Source organism: Callorhinchus milii, unplaced genomic scaffold (genome assembly GCF_018977255.1).
Source record: "Callorhinchus milii isolate IMCB2004 unplaced genomic scaffold, IMCB_Cmil_1.0 Scaffold5, whole genome shotgun sequence".
Classification (NCBI taxonomy): Eukaryota; Metazoa; Chordata; class Chondrichthyes; order Chimaeriformes; family Callorhinchidae; genus Callorhinchus; species Callorhinchus milii.
The window spans coordinates 37,614,669-37,635,832 of NW_024704746.1; the positions used below are offsets into that span (position 1 = coordinate 37,614,669).

At 38.3% G+C, this 21,164-nt stretch overlaps 1 protein-coding gene across 1 annotated transcript in view; it reads right to left on the reverse strand.

The window, feature by feature from the left end:
* Window positions 1–21,164, reverse strand: part of lrriq1 (leucine-rich repeats and IQ motif containing 1) — a 76,339-nt gene that overhangs the window by 19,288 nt on the left and 35,887 nt on the right. Inside the window, exons 15-22 of the mRNA XM_042335681.1 lie at window positions 19,590–20,087; window positions 16,659–16,887; window positions 15,092–15,211; window positions 13,770–13,859; window positions 9,511–9,662; window positions 6,370–6,465; window positions 5,685–5,773; window positions 3,216–3,311 (exon numbers count right to left, since the gene is read on the reverse strand). Coding sequence (XP_042191615.1) covers window positions 3,216–3,311; window positions 5,685–5,773; window positions 6,370–6,465; window positions 9,511–9,662; window positions 13,770–13,859; window positions 15,092–15,211; window positions 16,659–16,887; window positions 19,590–20,087 — 1,370 coding nt within the window. The remainder of the gene's footprint in view (window positions 1–3,215; window positions 3,312–5,684; window positions 5,774–6,369; window positions 6,466–9,510; window positions 9,663–13,769; window positions 13,860–15,091; window positions 15,212–16,658; window positions 16,888–19,589; window positions 20,088–21,164) is intronic.

The following is a 21,164-nucleotide window of genomic DNA, read 5'->3' on the forward strand; positions in this document are numbered from 1 at the left end:
TGGAACGGTTTGAATGAAAGTATGACAAATTTCATTAAAAAGTTGAAATTGAGTTCTGCTCAAGTTGTCTCGTCATTCTTTATTACCTCTCTCCCCCAAACACCCCACCCCTCCCACCCAATCTTTTTCCTCGCTTATGCCCCTGTTATTGAGTCCTATCAAGGTTACAGCCTGAAAGGCCACATTTATTTAGACACTGGACTTGGGTACAACTGCCTTCAATGCTATCTTATGATTAGCTGACTGGAAGTGCAAAGAGGGAGGAAGATCATTGCCAGTTTCAATCTCACCCTAGTAATTGTAATATTCCTTTTTTTTTAAAAGTAAACAAGAATCAATTTTTGCATGGTCCCTTTACAGCCTAGAAGTTTGAGTGACGCAAAACCCCATATCTCACCTATGCAAATAAAGAGAAATTCCTCTGGATGGTAAAGTCACAGAACTTGGACATGAATGTAAATGCATGAGGAAAAAAATTGAGGATTATGCCAATTCCAAAATGTTGTTCCTTCAAAATTTGGCTGTGGAAATCAGCACTATCGATTTTAATCCAAACCGCTTTGCAAACCCTGCACATCACATGCTAAGATATGCTAAGATATTTATGAGGGAATCTGAACTTATTATTATGAACGCTCTGCCTTCCCTCACCTCTGTATCGCCCGACTCCACCACTACCTCACCCCTCAGGCCGCTGAAACTCTTGTTCATGCCTTCATCACCTCCAGGCTTGACTATGCAAATGCCCTGCTTGTCGGCCTTCCCAACTCCTTCCTCCATAAACTGCAGATAATCCAGAACTCTGCAGCCCGTGTCCTCTCCCGCACCAAACTCCGTGACCCCATCTCCCCCATTCTCGCCTGACTCCATTGGCTTCCTATCCTTCAGAGGATCCAGTTCAAGATACTGGTCCTCACATACAAAGCCCTCCATGGCATTTCCCCTCCCTACCTCTGCGACCTCCTAATCCCCTACCAACCTGCTTGCTCCCTCCACTCAGCCGGCTCTGGCCTTCTCCACGTCCTCTGACCCACCCGCCCCACCATTGGGGGTAAAGCCTTCAGCCACTGGAATTCCATCCCCTAATCACTCCGCCTCACCCCCTCCTTAGCCTTCTTCAAGTCCCGCCTCAAAACCCTCCTCTTCGACCATGCCATCGGTCACCCCCCTTCCCTTCCCCTCCCTTCTCCCTCCCTGACCCCAGCTCGGGTCTGAAATTCTGTACACTGTCCAGCACCTTGGGACGTCCTCCCGACATGAAAGGCGCGATACAAATGTAATCTTGTTGTTGTGAATGATCCAGTTTAATTAACAGATTGTGTGGCTGTTCACTTCCTCTTACACCACAGTTCGATGTCCAAATGCCTGGAGCAGCTTGAATTTAAGTTAAAACTGCAAAATTATTATAGTTTACATACTCATCCAGCTCGTTAATCCATTTTCAGTTCATTCTACAAGATTGTTTCAGTTGTCACCAATCGGGCTGATGTTAACAATAGAATCAGACAATATGCTCCTGGGTCACAATGTCATTCTCTACATTCATGAGACGAACCTCCCACTTGCACCAGTGCTTTATTGAAATGTATGTATCACTCCTACATGGTGCTGTTACACTATGCTGGATTGATTTAGTTCTGTGCAAATCTTCAGGTTTACCATCATCACTCAGTACATCAACCCTGGTTCATTGTTAACTTCCAGTGTATTCAGTTGATGTTTTGTTGCCTGAAATTCTGCTTTACACAGTTGGATCAGTAAATATTAGTCCCCTGATTGATCAATTGAATAGAAAGCACCTAATCTGAATTATTCAAGACGTCCCTTCAATGACCTCTATATCAGGCGTAGACGTGACACTGCTCGGGTGAGACCAGCCTCCAAGTGAAAATTTTAGTGCTAACTCAATAGTGTTAAGGTTTCATCTCTCATGAATTGTAAAACTGGCTTTAAATTGATTTTATCTCTCAGCAGAACACAACCCCCTCCAAAGTGCTAATGTGGAAGATTGCAGGAATCTCTTCAGAAGAAACTGAAGTATAATGAAAATTGCAGACAGCGTTAATGCATTTCTTAGAAATTATAAGACCATGACTGTGAAAAATGCATCACTAACATAAATGTGGTGTGACTTGCTTGAGTACTTTATTCTATTTTAAACTGTAGCTTTTGGAGGCTTGGCAAGGGAAAATGTGTTGTAAAGATGCATGCATAAGCACAAATTCATTTAAAAAAAGATTACAATCTAACAAAGTGTTCAATATTGGTTAGTCTTGAGGGCATTTAAGGGCTCATAAAATCAAGAGGGCAGCTTTCCAAAGTTAATATTCGTACAGTCATTTGAAAGCAGAAATTAGATTAATATTCAAATTATTCCAAATTGCAGGAATGGCAGAAGCGCAGCTTTCACCACCAGGATCCGAAAAATTTGACACAAGGTCCTATAGCTCAGTAGTTAGTGCACTCGCCTCGCAAGTGAGAGACCTGGGTTCTATTCCTGGCAGGGCGAAATGTTGGGCAAGTTTCCTTATTCCATGCGCCTGATAATAATTCGGTTGATGATTCGGTTTAAATCCATGACCATTTGTGGACACTGCTGTGCGCAATTGGCTGCCACGTTTCACCCACAAATATACAGGTAATTCACTTTACAGTATATTGTGTGAAGCGCTTTGAGACTTCTAGAAGACGTGAAAAGTGCAATATCAAATGCAAGGAATATTCATGTATTTATTATTATAAAGCGCCAAAAGGAAAGAAAAGATAAATATTGTGTCTTGCGACATGCTTGACCTCAATGCATAATTCACAGGGCTGTTACTCTCACCTACCTCTGAAACACTCAACCTGAGCATATTGTATTTTAATTTGCTATCTCTCTAAAATGCATTTTGTTTAATGGCAGAACTCCAAGATTATTTCTACTTGGAGAACAGTAACAGATAAAGGCTGGTTCTCTGAGATTTTTGAATACTAAACTGAGTTTCTGTATTTGTCTAGGATCTTAGCTATGGGGGGGTGGGAGTGTTAAAAGTATGTTTCTCAAGCCAGAGAAAACATGAATGCAAAAAGAAGAAAAATTGGAAGCAATCACTGTGCCAAATAGAACCAAGCATCATGTACTCAGGCTTAATGTTAAATAACAATATTATTAGAAATACTGGCATACATTTTATGCCCTTTGACAACTCCACATACGTATTCCTCTCACTTACCACCAAAATACTCCACCCGGGCACGTATCTTATCTGGTATCTTCACAGGAGGATGTAGTTTGTTGTTTTTGAAAAAGGCCAGGCGCACAGTTGGGTCTAGGCAAGGATAGAGGAGCTGTCATCAGCTTGGTTCAAAGCTGCCTTAACAAGGCTTAGTTTTTAAATTCAGTAGGACTACATGCTCGACATAATGCATGCCCATTGCTAAAACTTCACAAAATCCAAATACATTCGTTCAACATTGTGCAGTCGAAATTGAGAAAAGGCGAAACTACAATAATATTTAAAATGTAAGAAATGTTGAAGTTTATTCTCAGTTACCTCTACAAAAATGAAAAGTCACAATGTTTAAATAATAATAAAATTAGCCCCCACCCCTAGATAAATGAGAACTGAAATGTTCAGATTTGTCTTTGGAAGGCTTTGTTGTCATTTCCAACCACCACGCATAGCAGATCATTTGAAAACTAAATTTTAAAAGAACCCATAGGACTGAAATTTTGGCTTTGACTATTCTAACTTTCCTGGCCTTCATTCTCTAGATGTCTGTGGCAATTTTATTGGCACAGAGCGAGCATCCACAGAAAATAAAATAAGCATCAGCATGTTCAACGTAAACTGGAATTAATTTGCTTTGAACTGATGTGTGGAGTATTTACTGTATGTTGCACTAAACCATTTCCCCCAAATTGATCCTTAGAGTATAACAACTCAAGAGCTGAAAGGCCTGGTGAAAACAACTGAAAACGTGAGTAATTTATAGCCCACAGTAATTGCAGCTATCCCAGAAGCTTTAATAATATTCAACTGGACTAATCAGCTTTTACTGAATCACAGGGCTCGACAGTCAAAGATATATTTGTGAAAATAAAGTAATAGCTAAAAGAAGATCATGCCTGTTCAATCTGCAACTAAACCACATAGTACTGGACTAAATAGGGTTATAAAACATCAACATTAGCCAATCTAGTTGTTTCATACACACATAGGTTGTATGGAAAGCTTTCTGGATGAGTACGACAACAACAACTTGCATTTATATAGCGGCCTTCATGCGGTGTAGCATCCCGGAGCGCTTACCTACTTACTTTACAATACTGGACTTCAAAAGTTCACAAAAAAAACTTTTAGAATTTGTAAAATTTATGTGTTTTTCACTGACTGAAGGATGGTCATTAGTAATTGGTACAGAAATTCCAAGAAGTGTTTTGTCCACTGTCAGATTAATTTTGTTTCCTTTGAAATGTTAAATGTTTCGCATTTTTAATCTAATGATGAAAGAACTAAGTGAAGCCAAAGTAAAAATATCTGAATTCACTAAATGTTTGAAGTGACCAATTTGCTTAAGCCACTCCTGAACTAATAATAATCCTTGTATTCATAATGACCTCAAGCACTGATATTTATTGTTTTTATTCTTTATTAGTTTCATTACTCCCTGTATAAGAGGACAGATGAGTGGCATGTTCTCAGGCTCTATCAGTGCTGCTAGTGAATCAGTTATTAGGCTGTGACATTAAAAAAAAAATAGTTTTATTGCAGTAATTATTGCGACTGTAAGATAAATAATAATCCATGCATTTGATATAGCGCCTTATCATGTTGTTGAGATGTCTCAAAGCGCTTTACAGCTACACTGTAAAGTGTAATGACTGTGTTCTATGGGTGAAACTCTCTGCTGAAGCCCTTTTTTCTCTGCTGAAGACCTCTGCGGGATCCGTTACTGTAAAGCGCTCTGAGACGCCGTCCGGCGTGGAGGGCGCTGTAGAAATCCAAGTTGTTGTTGTTGTAGCAGCCAATTGCGCACAGCGAATGATGAGATATCAAATAAAACAGGTGCCTAGCAATATATAAGAGTGGTTTGCTTGCATCGAAGTTGAGCAAATAATTGCTTTCTTCTATTGATGAATTGTAATTAAGGTTTTAGTTAAATCATTAGAAAATGTCGATGAAATCTCAACAGTGTTGCACAATTGCACCTGTTTTATGAATGTGAAAAGACAGAGTTTCTTGAGTGCCGGGAGGCAGACAAACATTATGCTGCGCTTGTTTCAAGGGTGAAAGAACACCTAAAAGTCAGTCACTGGTGGGATTGCCTGTTTCATGGATGTATAAATCATGGCAGAACCTTAAGTGTGTCATTAAATTAATGCTGAAACATCAAGGGCTCTCACTGAATGTTGCACATTGCTTCACATGTCTGATCAATTATTTTGAATTTACATGTGTGTGAAATTACAATCCCATGCTTACAATACAACTAGTCACACTCATAGTGCATTCTAATAACATGTCAAAAAACAGAACATTTCTTGTACTTGGCTGAAGACACTCTTATTCTTAGGGAGCATGAAAGAGTTAAGATTTTTCTTAGAAAAGGCAAAGACTACAAGAACAGAACGTAGTTCCTTGCCTAGCAGACTAACTTGTTGGATGACTGCCAAGTCACGGGGGGGAATGTAAACATACCAAGCAATTTTTTTCCCTGTGCTTTCTTGGATTTCATCTTCTGAGCTCGTTTCAGCATTAGCTGAGCTGTTTGAGTATTCTTAAAGCCCCTATGAGCAACAGAGAAAAATAAAATATCGGTAAATGTTGGAAAGCAAGCCTTCTTTCCTGGTGCACCAAGAACAAAGAGAATAATATTTAGCAAAAAAACACACCAGATTACAAACATTTGGTGGAATGCAATTCAATCAAAACAACCACTGCATTCACTTTGAAGAATACTGTCAAATTTCAATCAAGTTCAATTATTTCAGGACTGTGGATTAATATTCCAAGTCTTTCAATAAGTATCACCATTACTTTCAGAAAATATTATAAATTAATGCATTTTGTTCAATAAAATGTGTTCAATAAAATTCCTTTAATTGTTTTATGTGAAAAATGTATATTTTACAGCTTGATATTTTACAGCAACAAAGTCATGCTGTACAAAAGCTCCTAACATTGTGCATTACTCAGAAATCAAGAGTAATTCGTCAGATGTTTTGTTTGATTTGCTTGAGCAACGCCACTCAATCTCCAGAGATGTAAATAAATTCATTACCCATGATAAATATAACAGGAAGCACTGAGCAAGAAGCTTTATTTATTTTATTTGCTGTTATTTAGATGAAAAAAAGTCTCTAACTAGGCAAGTTGCATTTACCATTCTTCTGAGATTTTTTCTTCTTTTTTCGATGTCAATCTCTGCTCACTGCAAGAGGTCGTCTCAGAGAACTGTGATACGGTTCTGCTGTGTGACCTAACAGCACCAAAAAACAACTGAGGTGAAGAACATTATAATGTGACACTAACCACTGAGATAGTGGCAACTGAAGCCAAGACTGTAATCAAATTTTAAATGGAACTGGATAACTACTTGAAGAAGAAAAGGAGAAAGTGCAAAAATAATATGAAGGAGAAAGATACATACATGAGAGAAGTGAATAGTGGAGTATAGGTGATTGGGAATAGGATGGGTGGGGGCTCATGTGTAGTTTAGACATTAACACATGCTCATTGGGCCGAATAGCCTGTTTCCTGTACCACTTTATTAAGGTAAAATGTGTTCAAAGGATAGAAGATAGAGGAGAAGATAGCACCCAAAATTAGCTCAATGAGTTAAATGGCCTTTTTATGTTCTGCAATAGCTATGAGTATATTGAAATGCAGTAACACAATTTGAAAGTCACATGTTCTCATAAACCAAGGAAGTAAAGTTCAATTTGTTTAGCGACGCTGCCTGAACTCTGAGCAGTGCTAATGTCTTGAATCATATTCCTTTGGGCGTTTCCTTTGAACCCAGCCGAAGCAGGATTAGGGTTGAAGGTCAAATTTGCCAGTTGGAGGGATTCTGAATTTAGTCCTCTTTATGTTCATCCCAGAGATGGGAGTGGGAGACACACGTAACTTATCACATAACTCAAACTGTAGTTCCATTCAACAGTTTTGCATCTTAAACATTTCAGTAAAATAACACACCTTATCATGTTGTATATTTTGTATGTATTTTTTGCTCTGTGTACTACCCTAATTCTGGAATGCCTGAGTGAGACAGTTTCAGCATCAGGAATTCAAATCATAGAATTATACAGCACAGAAGGAGGCCATTCGGCCCATCATGCCTGTGCCGGCTCTTTGAAAAGAACTATGAAAATCAATCCCACTCCCCCTTTCTCTCCCCATAGCCCTGCAAAATTGTCCTCCCCAAATAATTAGTTACTTGTCTCTTAAAAGTTGTTATCGAATCGGCTTCCACCACCCTTTCAGGCAATGCATTTCAGATCCGAACAATTCGCTGTGTGAAAACATTTCTCCTCACCTCCCCTGTTTCTTTTAACAGCTATTTTAAATCGGTGTCCTCGGGTTACCGACTCACCCGCCAGTGTATCATAATTTAGAAAACTTCTATGAAGTCTCCTCTGCTCCAAGGAGAATAATCCTAGCTTCTCTAGCCTCTCCTGATAATTGAAGTGCCTCATTCCTGGTACCATCCGGGTAAATTTCTTTTGCACCCTCTCCAATTCCTTGACATCCTTCCTAAAGTGTGGTGCCCAGAACTGAACACAGTACTCTAGCTGAGGCCTAACCAGTGTTTTATAAAGGTTCATCATAACTTCCTGACTTTTGTATTCTAAACCCCTATTTATAAAGCCCAGTATCCCGTATGCTTTTTTTTAACAGCTTTATCTACCTGTCCTGCCACCTTCAAAAATTTACTTATATGAAGCCCCAGCTCTCTCTGTTTCTTCACCACCTTTAAGATTCTACCATCTAGCTTATATTGTCTCTCCTCATTCTTCCTCACAAAAATTCATCACTTCGCATTTCTCCATATTAAACTTCATCTGCCACATGTCTGCCCATTTTACAAGTCTGTTTAGTCCCCTTGCAGTCTGCTACTATCCTCCTCATGGTTTACTACTTTTCCTAGCTTAGTATCATCTGCAAACTTGGAAATTGTACTCCCTATACCCAAGTCCAGGTCATTTATATAGATCAAAAACAGCCATGGTCCCAATACTAACCCCTGGGGTACACTATTGCATACTTTCCTCAAGTCAGAAAAACAACCGTTCACCACCACTCTCTGCTTTCTGTCTTCCAGCCTGTCTCTTATGTGGCACTTTATCAAATGCCTTTTGAAAATGCCATATAAATTACATCAACTGCATACCTTCAGCCACTCTCTCCGTTACTTCATCAAAAAATCAAAACAGAAATCAGTGTGAAATCAATGTCCATTTAAAACAGAGTAAACTTACTTTAACTGCATCTGCATTTAAACAGTACTGTTTTCTGCAGAGCTATTCAAATTAGTGAAACACTGTTCTACAACAAAACAATATAGTGCATTGACCACCAGTCCTAACAAAACTTATAAGAATAAACACTATTCCCCTGTCATCTACTGAAAACATATATAGAATTTGTACCCAGATAAATTCCAGTTTTAGAACATTCAGAGAAAACATTCATAATTAGCAGAAAAAATATTGAAAGATTGGTTGTTTTCTTACATTTAATTTTGACAGTTGGCAAATAGAAGTGTGTTAGAATGGTATTTTCAAAAGCTTCAGATGACGTGGAACCTGAATTCCATCATCAACCCCAACGTACTGCACAAAAAATGGCTCCTGAATGTTACTTTTGAAAATACATTTAAAAATCTAAAAGTTAATTTTATAAGAAAATCTGAACTGATATTAAATCAGACATGAAAAAAAAGATTGACGAAAAGCATGGCTGGTCATATCATGTGATTCAAAACAAAGCGAGATAAACTTTCAATTGACTTGAATAAGGAGAAGAATTGCATGTCTTGTAGACATTAAGAGAAACTGCCTGTATATTTTAAAAGTCACCAAAGAACACCAGAGTTAAACAGAAACCAATGGCAAAATCACTGAGGCAGAGAAAGAAAAGCAATATGATCCATGCTCTGCTATCTTTCATGAGCAGTTTGATCCTTTCATTCTGTGTTGTGTGTCTAACGTTATTCTATTTAAAAAAATATCCACTATCCAATCAAACAGCTTACTCTGCTTACAGCATGCACGAACACAATCATAAGATAGCATCAATATTCAGTGATTCTGTTCCTACATTTAAGTTTTAGTTGAGTGATTATATTTTATTTCCATTTTGATCTGTAGATCTACCCATTCCCAGAAAATGTCACATAAACATAAAATACATCTTTTTGTTTCTTACTCCCTAATCTGTCAATGTTAAATCATATAAAAACAATTGACAATTTAAAAGCAATAGGTCATTTTTGTCACTTAGATATTTGTTCTGTTTTTACCTTGGAGTATGTAGAGAACTGGAACAAGTCAATAGAGTGGAGGGATATTCATATTTCCCTGCTGTAGTGTTGTTATTGTCCAGCCATGCTTGCTGTAGGTTCCATGGCAAATCAGAGGAACTTCTGTCAGCAGGAGCATAATGAGCAGGAGGCTGGAAAAGCAGTTCCAATTCAGTTTGTTTGTCAAGTGACAACTGTATTTTATGTAAAAGAACTCTCGAACATATCATTAAAATTACATTTTCATCTATCTTGTAAGATAATTTACCAAGTTAGCAAATAATAATCTATTATTGCTGAAGTTGTCGAACCCTATAAAAAGTATTTTTGAACTTCACTGGCACTAAAACTTAAAAGCAATCTTAAATATTGCAACAACAACTTGCATTTATATAGTGCCCCTCATGCAGGGTAGCATCCAGAACGCTTGCAGTTCAGCAACTTAATAGACAGAAATCTCCCAATGATGGACAATTTTGTCCATTTAACAATATCAAACTGGGCCTCATGCTAAGAATGTTAATAAGGGGTAACAATAGAAATTACATGCACATAAGCATTGTTTTTTGCAGTTGTATAGCTTAAAAGGAGGTTATGCCAATTATTTTACATCATCATTGGGAACAGACTCCGCCACTATCAAGCCTCCTCGACGCTACATCCGCGTGAAGGGCGCTATATAAATACATGTTGTTCTTGTTGTTTTTGTTATTAGTTAACCCGAGTCTTGCAGATACTGTTCTATTCTCCTCATTTAATATCACAAATTGTAAAATTATAACTTTGCAAATATATCAATGATAACACTCATTTGAGAAGTAATATTCCCTTTCTGTCTGCAATGTAATGTTTTCTTTTAAAAGTGGAACATCATTCGTTTAATTTATATTTGTTCCCCTTTCCTCTCTGTTAGCAGCTTCTTGTTTCCACCAGGAAAGTAGAATGTGCTGAGATACGTATTTTATTAATTGATCAATAATGTTCAATAACACCTGACTAGATAACAGGTACACACCTGATAGAAAATGAATTTAGGCGTGTATATGGCTGAACAAAGACCACTGGGATTATCTAGTTTAACCCTACATACATACATACATACATGCATGCATGCATGCAAAAAATCTATTTCTGGAATTTCTATGTGCAGGTGCGATGCATGGAATTCTCAGTTTGGTTTGGATACTCTTAAGAATGGTATTGGTTTTCCACATGTGTCAGACACCCGGCTGACAAAACAAACGGGATGAAAGTCAGACCCTTCTCTAATTTACTGATGGGTATGAGACATTTAGAATAGTATGTGTGTGTGTGTGTATGTATGTATGCATGTATGGTAACTGAGAATTCCATGCATCGCACCTGCACATAGAAATTCCAGAAATAGATGTTTTGCCTGCATGTATGTATGTATGTATGTATGTATGTATGTATGTATGTATGTATGTATGTATGTATGTATGTATGTATGTATGTATGTATGTATGTATGTATGTATGTATGTATGTATGTATGTATGTATGTATGTATGTATGTATGTATGTATGTATGTATGTATGTATGTATGTATGTATGTATGTATGTATGTATGTATGTAGGGTTAAACTAGATAATCCCAGTGGTCTTTGTTCAGCCATATACACGCCTAAATTCATTTTCTATCAGGTGTTATTGAACATTATTGATCAATTAATAAAATACGTATCTCAGCACATTCTACTTTCCTGGTGGAAACAAGAAGCTGCTAAAAAGGGGAACAAATACATACATACATACATGCATACATACACACACAGACACACACATACTGGTCTAAATGTCTCATACCCATCAGTAAATTAGAGAAGGGTCTGACTTTCATCCCGTTTTTTTTTGTCAGCCGGGTGTCTGACACATGTGGAAAACCAATACCATTCTTAAGAGTATCCAAACCAAACTGAGAATTCCATGCATCGCACCTGCACATAGAAATTCCAGAAATAGATTTTTGGAACAGAATGCTCACTCTCTTCCTGGAGGGACGTATTCTGCTTACCTAATTCCAGAAAGCATTAGGCACAGGTTGGCAAGAGCCAGAGTGTGCGTTGGAGTACTGCTGGCGTCTAACCAGCTAAAATTGCATAGCTTGCCATCGATATCACTGTCTGGCAAGCTTTCCCACTGCTTGTCCAGCTAGGACCACCCTACCCATTAGAGCTTTGGCTCTTGAAGGTTACCAGGAGCTGAGGGGGATAATTCCCTGACCCCAGTGACTGGTCTGCTCTTCCAAGTCCTTCCGATGAGCCAGGCTGGTTGTTCTGTCATCAGCAGTGCCCTGGAATATTGCGGATCCGCATGGCTCAGGAACTGGACTACCGAGACCGCCACAGAGGGCTGGCTCAATTCCGACATTCCGTTGGAAACCTAGTATAATACCTAGTACAAAGACTCCACTGACTGACCTCGCCAAGAAATAGAAGCATAAAACCTATTGATGGTCAGAAAATTTGAATGTCATTTTAGATTGGAATCAAAACTCCTGAACTCTGGCTTTGAATCAAGCATTTTGCCGCTGATGCTACCTTGGACATAAATAGCATTTTTGAATGAGGTAACTTCTCTTTAATCCCAGCCTGATGATGCACAGCTTCTGGTACATACTGAGCAATAGGATGGCTCCCTAATAAATACTGCAGTCCACTATCTGTCTGGTACATCTGTGCCAACTTCTGTTCTCATGTTCTCCACCCAGATGAGGTAAGGCTGCTGGTTCATAAGCATCCCGCTTTGAAAAACTTTAAGAATGCTGGAACTCGAATCAAGCAGCTAGTATGATTTGCGTGCTGGCAGCAAACAAAGGCAGAATGCAGTGCAGGTTAATATAACCTGACATGTCTAAACTATAATTTTGTTTTAGTTTAAATATGAGTTACAAATTGCAATTAATTCCACAACATATTGTTGTGTTAGCAGGGCTAAATAAACTTGATTATTTGCCAGGGAAGCCATTTTACAGGGCATTTTAGCTGGAATTCAAAACAGCCATGTAAAGGATAAGGCAAGTCTTTCTTTATTATTATATTCATACAAAGAGCTTGGAATGTCCCGGAGATTTCAAAGTGGTTTATTTTAAAGACATTTAAGTTAAATAAACTTCCTTTACTTCAGAAAGGCACTCCTCTCTGTGGACTGATTTTCAGCTGTTGAGAGCTTTTTTTTGGATGTGGTTAATAGCATTTAGCTCACTCATTTAGCAGTGAGAGAAACGGAAAGAAAGACAAAGGTGCACTAATAAAAAAAGCTCAGTGTCAATCACTGCACATGAGAGACAGCTTGCATGCACTCACAAGGTCACCAAACATCATTGAGTGTTTGCGTAGCTCCAGACACCGTCACTAAGCAGAAAAATACCACAAAAACGCACATGCAAAAAGAAAACACCTATTGGAAAAGCAGCAGCACATCATTTTACGACTGACAAAATGAAGAAAGTCTGAGCTGGTAAAGTTCAAACATTGTTTAGCATCTTTTAGCAGTATTGCTGCTAGCTCACTGTTTTGTACATCAAACTATACCTTGACTACAACAGTCAAATCACACTACATATAGAATTTTCCAGCTTTGATACAGTGTGAGCTACATTCTGATAAGGAGCAACTGAAGGGGCTGTTAATGCTGTTTTTAGGATTTAACCTCTTGGGCAGAATTATTTTGTTCTTATTGAAAAGAATTCTAATTGGTTGAGAGTTTAAAATGTGCCCTCAGAGATAGTTTTCAATAATTATTAATTCCTTCCTTCACACACATAAATAACTCATCTCCTGAATCTTTTATGACAGATAGAAAAATGGAAAATACAAGTAAGTAGGTAAATAAATTGAGTTGCAGCAATTTACAATGTTCCAGTGCATGCTTAGCCTTGATTTAATAGCAACTTTTCAGTTGTTATCTATTCTGTCTGAAATGTTGCTTCTGTCATTTTCTTCTTTATCAAAACGCATTTTTAGTCCTTCCCTTCTAATCTCATGCCAAATTTACAGCTGTAGTGTATCATTTATTTGCCACTGCAGCGTAAAGTGCTGAAAACAATCCAAAATAAAGAACCAATTTTCTAAGCAAAGCAGCATGAAAAATGACATCTGTTGCCGGCGGCGGTGGTCAGAGCTTTCTGCAGTAATTAGTTTGCACGGCAATGCATTTCTTGATTAATTACAGCATTGGCCTTAAAGACTTAAAACAGAGCAATATAACTAACTTGTTTCTGTTGCATGGTACATTACCTTTAGATGAAGCAAATGGTTTGCATGCAGGAGAGCATAGGAAGGAAATGTCTGAGAGTCCACTATTGCCCAGTCTTTTTCCAAGGCAGCCTAAATGAAGGGGTCGAATTTGAACCAATTAGTATTGATAAAGAGATTATTTATTATTTAAAAACTTGATGTATCGGCAATATAGTTGCCTTACTCATGTGCGTTCATCAGATGTCAAAATCATTTTTAAGATGCCAGTGTTAATATGATAGAGATGCTTTTATCATTAAATTGAATGTCTTTATTATAAAGTGCTTTTGGCACCAAGAAGACTGCATCCCTCAAACTCCTTTGGGCTTCGCTTATTTATGCCAAAAACAACAATCATGTCTTCAGGTTCTTTTTAAAGAGAATTCAATGTCCTTTTCCCCATAGGATTTCATTTACAAGTGAAATTTATAGGCTGTTTTTCTTAGCAAAGCTGATTAACTCCACTTGGCAAAAAACGACAGTGGTAATGATGGATCCATAAACAGTTCATAAAACTTAAATTGGCCAGTAGCTTTGTTTCATGTAACATTGCTGAAAATGTCTTAACAGAAATCAAATTAATACTGCTACAATCACTTGGTGGGTAAATGTGTTTATCAGGGAAGAGAAACTGAAGTGGATTCATTTACAGGTGAAAATGTGTTATTTGGGCCACAGTAAAAGCAATAAATCACTAAGAATCATTGCCTATTTCAGTATTTTTCTTCTCTTTTCCTCTTACCCATAGACAATGAATAAAGAATGGCACTTCACATGAACTCCTTATAGTCATGAACTTCAAGTGCTCTGAAACCATACAGAAAAGATTTGCTTACCTTCAAACCTTCCTCTTTGTGCTCTTGAAAGATGAAAAATATTTGGTTCAACAAAAAAGAAAACGCTCCTGTCCACAGAATAACGGACCAGGCCAATCATTGCCTGGCTTCTTGAGACTTACACAAACTTAAGAATACAGGCTGCCGATAATCTTTCCTTCTGTTTTCTACTAATGAAGTGGGTGTTGAGAAAGCACATGTGCACTCTGAATATGTTTCCACAGCATCTGCATCTTCATTTTTGTCAGGCAGTACAGCAGTTAGAGAAATCTGGTTTGACCATTTGTGAACAGTTAGGCTCAATATTAGAAACATGTTGAACTTGTGAAATCTTTATCCCAGAAAGAGAACGTTGGGGTCAATGTTTATTACAGACACAAAATATAATGTGCTGTAAAGTGAATGGTTTCTCCTTGCGGAATTTTTGTTTATTAATCTGAAGATTAACAATAAATTTTGGGGACGGATTCTTTGGAGTAGACTTACCTCATCAAATGAAAATTCACTTAGATTGACCTCTTCAAAGTTGTAGTCCTCTTCCTCAGCTTGAACAGTGGCTAAAGCATGAGACAGCTTCTTCCGCAGAAGGTAGCCTCGCCAGTGTGCCTGAATACATCCACCACCGAGTTTCAATGAAAATGGAAGTGCAAAATAACCATGAAACAAAAGCAGTTCCCACATTTGTTTTGGAATAAAGCAAAATTATACACTGAGGATTAACTATTCAATCATCCATTTAGCAGAATATGTGTATACATATGTATATTATACAGAATATATATATTTCTTGCCACGAATGAACAAACTACATGATTCAAATGTCTAAAATACTCCAAGGATTCCTCCACCCCTTTTTGCAAACTGAATTGAATCTGATACCTCCCTCTAGTATTACAGGCCAGCATCCATTTATTAATTACTGCACAACTTCAAGATTCATTGCGATTAAAGAGGACGCATGAATATAATACAAAATAAGTTGCAGAGTTTTGCCATGCTCAGAGCAAATCTAATAGAACATCTATAGCCTGAAATTCCACTCAGTCTCAGCCTATAAGACCATTTTGCCATAAAATTTAAAACTGGGCAGAATTGTGGAAAATCTCCAATTGTTTAAAAATGATCTCACTTTGTTTTAAGTCTCATCCTCTGAAAATAACAGATAGCCAGAAGTGTGTTCCTGAGCTGCAAGCAATCTACACCTTTAGCTGATGACATAAACATTGACACCAATGCTCAGCAATTTAAAGGTCAGCAAAAGCCAGAGATTGTGTTGTTGTCTGTAACATGCTCCAGATAACTTTGTAGCAAACTGTGCTAGAGATTTTGTGCATGCTAGTGAACATTTCCCTTTAAGCTCTCATATTATGATTGCTGCCAGGTTTTTCTCCATGTATTCTCTCTTTTTGGTGGTGACTTATGCTGGATTACAAGCGCTATTTGCTCTCTGTTACTTTACCCAAGAAGCTTATTTCATAGAATCATAGAATCTTACAACACAGAAGGAGGCCATTCGGCCCATCGTGCCTGTGCTGGCTCTTTGAAAGAGCTCCCCAACTTGTCCCACTCCCCCGTTCTTATCCCATAGCCGATAGAAAGAGATTGTGTTGCAGTCTGTAACATGCTCCAGATAACTTTGTAGCAAAAACATTGCACCGAAGATTTTGGTGCCTTTGCTTCTTTCTGAAGATTTCACGAGATAACAACCAATAACTGGAATCATACCAAATTTCTCTCCTTTCTAGTGAAATTAGCCAAATTGTAGTCTCATAGCTAACTAATATCAATGAGTTCAGTACAGGGTTCAAATCTACCTAAACTGCAAAGCTCAAAAACAGTCTATTTGTCCCCAGAGTGACCAGGAGTGTTTTACAGCAAAATAAAACACGTGATTGGAGAATATTTTACTGAAAACTGATTATATTTCTGGTTGACGGATATATTTTTTCTTTCAATGTTATTGAACAAAATAAAAGCTTTTTATAGTTGAGAGTAAAACAGGTTAACAGCAGTTTTAACACAAACCAAGTGCTGACCATTAATACTGACTCACCTGGATAATAGTGGCTGCCCTACTATTTCCTGCTCCACTACCTGCAGATTTCTTCCACCTCCTGGCTGGACTTCTAGTAATGTTGCATAATAGGTTGCTCTTTCTGGCACTATACCCCCTCCATGCCGCCTGGATCACTACAGCAGCGCAATGCAGATCCATACACAAGTGAATGTCTCTGCGTGTAACATACCCCCGCCAATGGCACTGGAGGATAGTAGCTGCATGGCTGTCAACACAAGCAGAAGTAAACATGTGGTTAACAGGTGAAAAAAAATTACTCAAATTGTTTACAATGCTCTGAGTTAATAAATATATATTTGAACCAGAACTTGAGCTACATTTCTGCCTTGTAAACAAAAAAAACTGCTGCGAGTGAAACTAGTATGCTTTCATTTGAAAAAACACCAGATCACCTAAACAATATTAACACTTGCAAGCTTTAAATGACTAACTCAAACCACAATTTTTTATGTACTGTATTTCCACTATATTTGTGGGGTATACCTTAAATCTTTCACTGGTAAGATATGACAGTGTATGATGCAAAGTGTTGGATGTCGTGACACTATCTCTGATTATTTTGTTTCTGTATAATTCTGTTGAAATTCCTTGGCATTATATTTAGTTTTAGACATTCTTCAGGAGACCACCACATTAATGAGAATATTATTGTCATTGAAAATCCCATATAATGCTTACAGTATAAACAAAGGTCTACATTATTGGCTGCAATGAAGTTTGGGTTATAGATTTATGACAATAAACTATAAAAACAATGAAAAAGTGATTAAAATATTATAAAGATGTTGTAAAATCAGCCTAAATTGGACCCCTTAGTCTTGTACCTGACCAGGCCAGGGGTATTTTTTAAAGTTGGACAAACATTAAAAATTCCAATGATGTATTCTGAGCCAAATCCTTATTACAAATTACAAAACCATTGTGCTAAAATAAAAAAATGGGATATTGTAACCGATGGGCTAGGAAAGAGTGAAAAGTAATCCATCATTTTGCATACCTCACTGTTTTAGGCCCAATTTTGACCAGCAAGTGTGACTCATTATGCTTCATCGCCTTCTGATGATTGCCTTAAAATTTAACATCATGTAGCATTTTGGAAAATCTTTGAACATAGTATTAATTTGGAAGCTGGTTTAGCACAGTTTTTAAGACCAAACAATGAGAAATTTGGGCCACAGGTGAAAATAAGTTGAATCGGTGCTAACTGATTTCTCAGAATATTGTAATGTGAAAAAACTTAGCATGTGAAAAGTGTGTTTAAGCAGAAGAAAGTTTAGAAAACAGAAAGCTCTGGCTCCATGCATGGCTCTTTGCATGCCTGCCACATTCTTGAATAACTAATTATTATTCCTGCTCTTTGTATTTATTATTGCAGCTTTCCAAGTCCGAGGTTTGGCTTCCTTAAGTATTTTTCATTAAATTAATCCAGTGGGTCATAAGAAAAAAAATATTTCTTAACATGACACCAAGACAGAAGCAATAAGGAAGGAAAGGACATGAAACTCAAAACAAAGATCATAACAACAATAACAACTTGCAATTATATAACGCCCCTCACACAGGGTAGCGTCTCAGATTGCTTGACAGTTGCAAAGCCTGACACCAAGCAGGGGGTGGGGGATGTGACCATTAAATGGTTGAAGTGGAAGGTCTTCAGGCACAACCTGAAGATGGGGAAGGAGAGGGCAAGGCAGGGGAATTGAGGGAGAGTGATCCGGTTTCAGAGCGTACTGGCTGAAAGTGCGGCCACTGATGACGGAGGACACGAGGGATAAGCAGAGGGCTGGAGCCAGTTGAGTGGAGGCGACGGGTAGTAGATTGGGGAGTAAGCAGGTCAGAGAGGTAGGGAGGTGCTAGGGCATGAAGGGATTTGAAGATGAGTGTGAGGTTTTTGAAATCGATCCATTCAGTGACAGGTTGCTAGTGAAGCCTGTTAAGAACTGGTGTGATGTGGGTATGGAGTTTAGTACGGGTAAGTATGCGTTCTGGATTAACTGGATAGTGGAGCTGGGGAGACTGGTGAGGAGTAATCGAGGTTGGGAGGTGATGAACACATGGATGAGGGTTTCAGCTGCCTTTGCCTACCATCCTGCTCGCTCCCTCAGCGGGCTCCGGCCTGCTTCACATCCTCCGCCTCGCTCGCCCCACTATTGGTGGGCGGGCCTTCTGCCACTCTGCCCCCACCCTCTGGAACTCCATCCTGCAGTCCCTCTGCCTCACGTCCTCCCTTGTCATCTTCAAGACCCATCGCATGACCTTTCATTTTCGACTGTGCTTTCGATCTCCCTGATTCCCCCTCTGCCCTCCACCCTCCCTGACCCCGACACCCAGCTTGGGTCCGAAACTCTGTCCAGCGCCTTGGGATGTCCTCCCGTCATGAAAGGCGCTATACAAATGTAATTTTGTTGTTGTTGTTGTTTGCAGTAAGGTATGGTCGGAGGAGGGCAATGTGACAGAAGTGGAGAAAAGAGGTCCTGGTCAGGGGTGGGAAGGACAGCAAACAATACGAAAAAGTGAAGATCAGTAAGGGAAAAAGAAACAAAAGAAAGTGAAAACTGACTGTCCCCCCACCCCTCAATTTGTACTTCTAGTTTATGCGGTCACAATGCATCTTTCACTGTTGCAAAGAAAAAGAACTGTGCCATGGAATGACAATTTCTTAAATCAACTTATCTCTGGCATCTCTGCTAACACACTGCACACTCCTTAGACGCAAATTGTGTTGTATCATACCTTAATTACAATAAAATTGCGGATAGGTTATTGAATCTATAACAACCAAAAATTCTGGAATATGCCATAGGTGGTGTCTCAGATACATTATTTACCTTATTTAAATCACAACAATTCTGGTACGTGTAACTAAAACATAAAGATTAATAAAAAAAACTAAATCTGTTTTATTACTTTTCCAAATTGTCCCACTGAATATGCTGAAGGTATTTTCCCACCAAACGTTCTTTAGTCTGAGGGCCTGGTGCCTTCCCGTTGTGTTTGGAATGTACTTGGTCGTTGCTTATTCTGCAATCTTCCGGAGAAGTGACAGTTCCTTCCTCATTTAAAAGGACTCTGGGGTCCTTAGAGTGCTTAGAATCTTGACACATTATGTGTGAGTGATCACTTTCCTTTCTGCTTTCAGAAGAGTGGGTTACAGAGGTCTGAACCTGGTTAGAAACAATTTGGCTGTCAGTGTCTGGACTATTTTTGTTAGCGTGGCCAGTCGCTGGTTTCTTATGTTGATTTCTGACACTGAGATTTCCCTTGTGGTGAATATTGGAATATTCCTTCTCTTCAGCAATGGTTAAGTCTCCAAACTCATGGGCATATCTACATTCTTCAGCCAGCTGCATCAGTTCTTCACAGTGCTGGCAACGAATATTTACAACTTCCAGTGGGTCCAATCCTCTGATTAAAAAACGACAAAAATATACAAAACAGATAAAACATAAATAATATTACACAACATTGTTAATGATAACTAGGACGCAAACCTGCCAACTCCATGCCCAAACTGGGGATACTTGTGCTGTGCGACACACATAAAGGAGGTTATAAGGTGGTTAAGAAATAGTTTTTGTTGATGAAGCCACTGTTTTTATTTTACAATGCAAAAAGAGTTGCTTTATCTTATACTTTAAATGCATTCAAATGTGCCATATAACCATTGGACTCTTACTCCTTTGTGCAAGAGATCTTTCTGAAGTTTTTTTTAAATGGTATTTTGAGAAATATTGTTAATGATGTGCCAAATCAATGTCTCCAATCTTTGATGTATTTTCCCAATTTATTTGGACCATTTCCTCTGAAATAAGTAGTCACACACTTTCACACATCTGTCACAATGAAGAAAATACATACACACATAGGATTATACATATTGTGTCGTTATACTGCATACACTGACATTTTTGTTTAAATTATTGTAGCTGGTAGGAGAAACCTTGTTTTTAATTATCATTCTGAAAACTCGCAGCCAACACCAATGTGCATTTAGCTAGCAAACAACTCTGTTCATTTAGCAATTGATCCTGAATGCCAATTGGAGCTAGCAATGATCAGTATCTGGTACCTGTATTAGCTAGCAGTACATTTTAAAACCTGGTCTGAAGCTCACCTTCATGAGTGTTCATTGAGAAATCAATATTAAGAACTGAAACAGGTTACCAGGAAAGATATATCCAATTAAGAAACACCTTGATGCTCTAATGGGAAAGCAGTACGGTGCATATTTGGTCACTCAATCCCTGACTGTTTGTGGGACATTGCTGTGTGCAATTGGCTGCTGCGTTTCACCTACAAAATATAGTCAATTCAGTTTACAGTACATTCTGTTAAACGCTTTCAGATGTCTCGAAGAAGTGATGCAGCATTATATCAAATGCAAGTATTATTATTATATTATCATATTATAGAAGATGAGATCAATTGAGCCTGAGCCTTTTTCATCCAAACTGCTCTTGTAGTTTAGAATAAGTTTCGCTG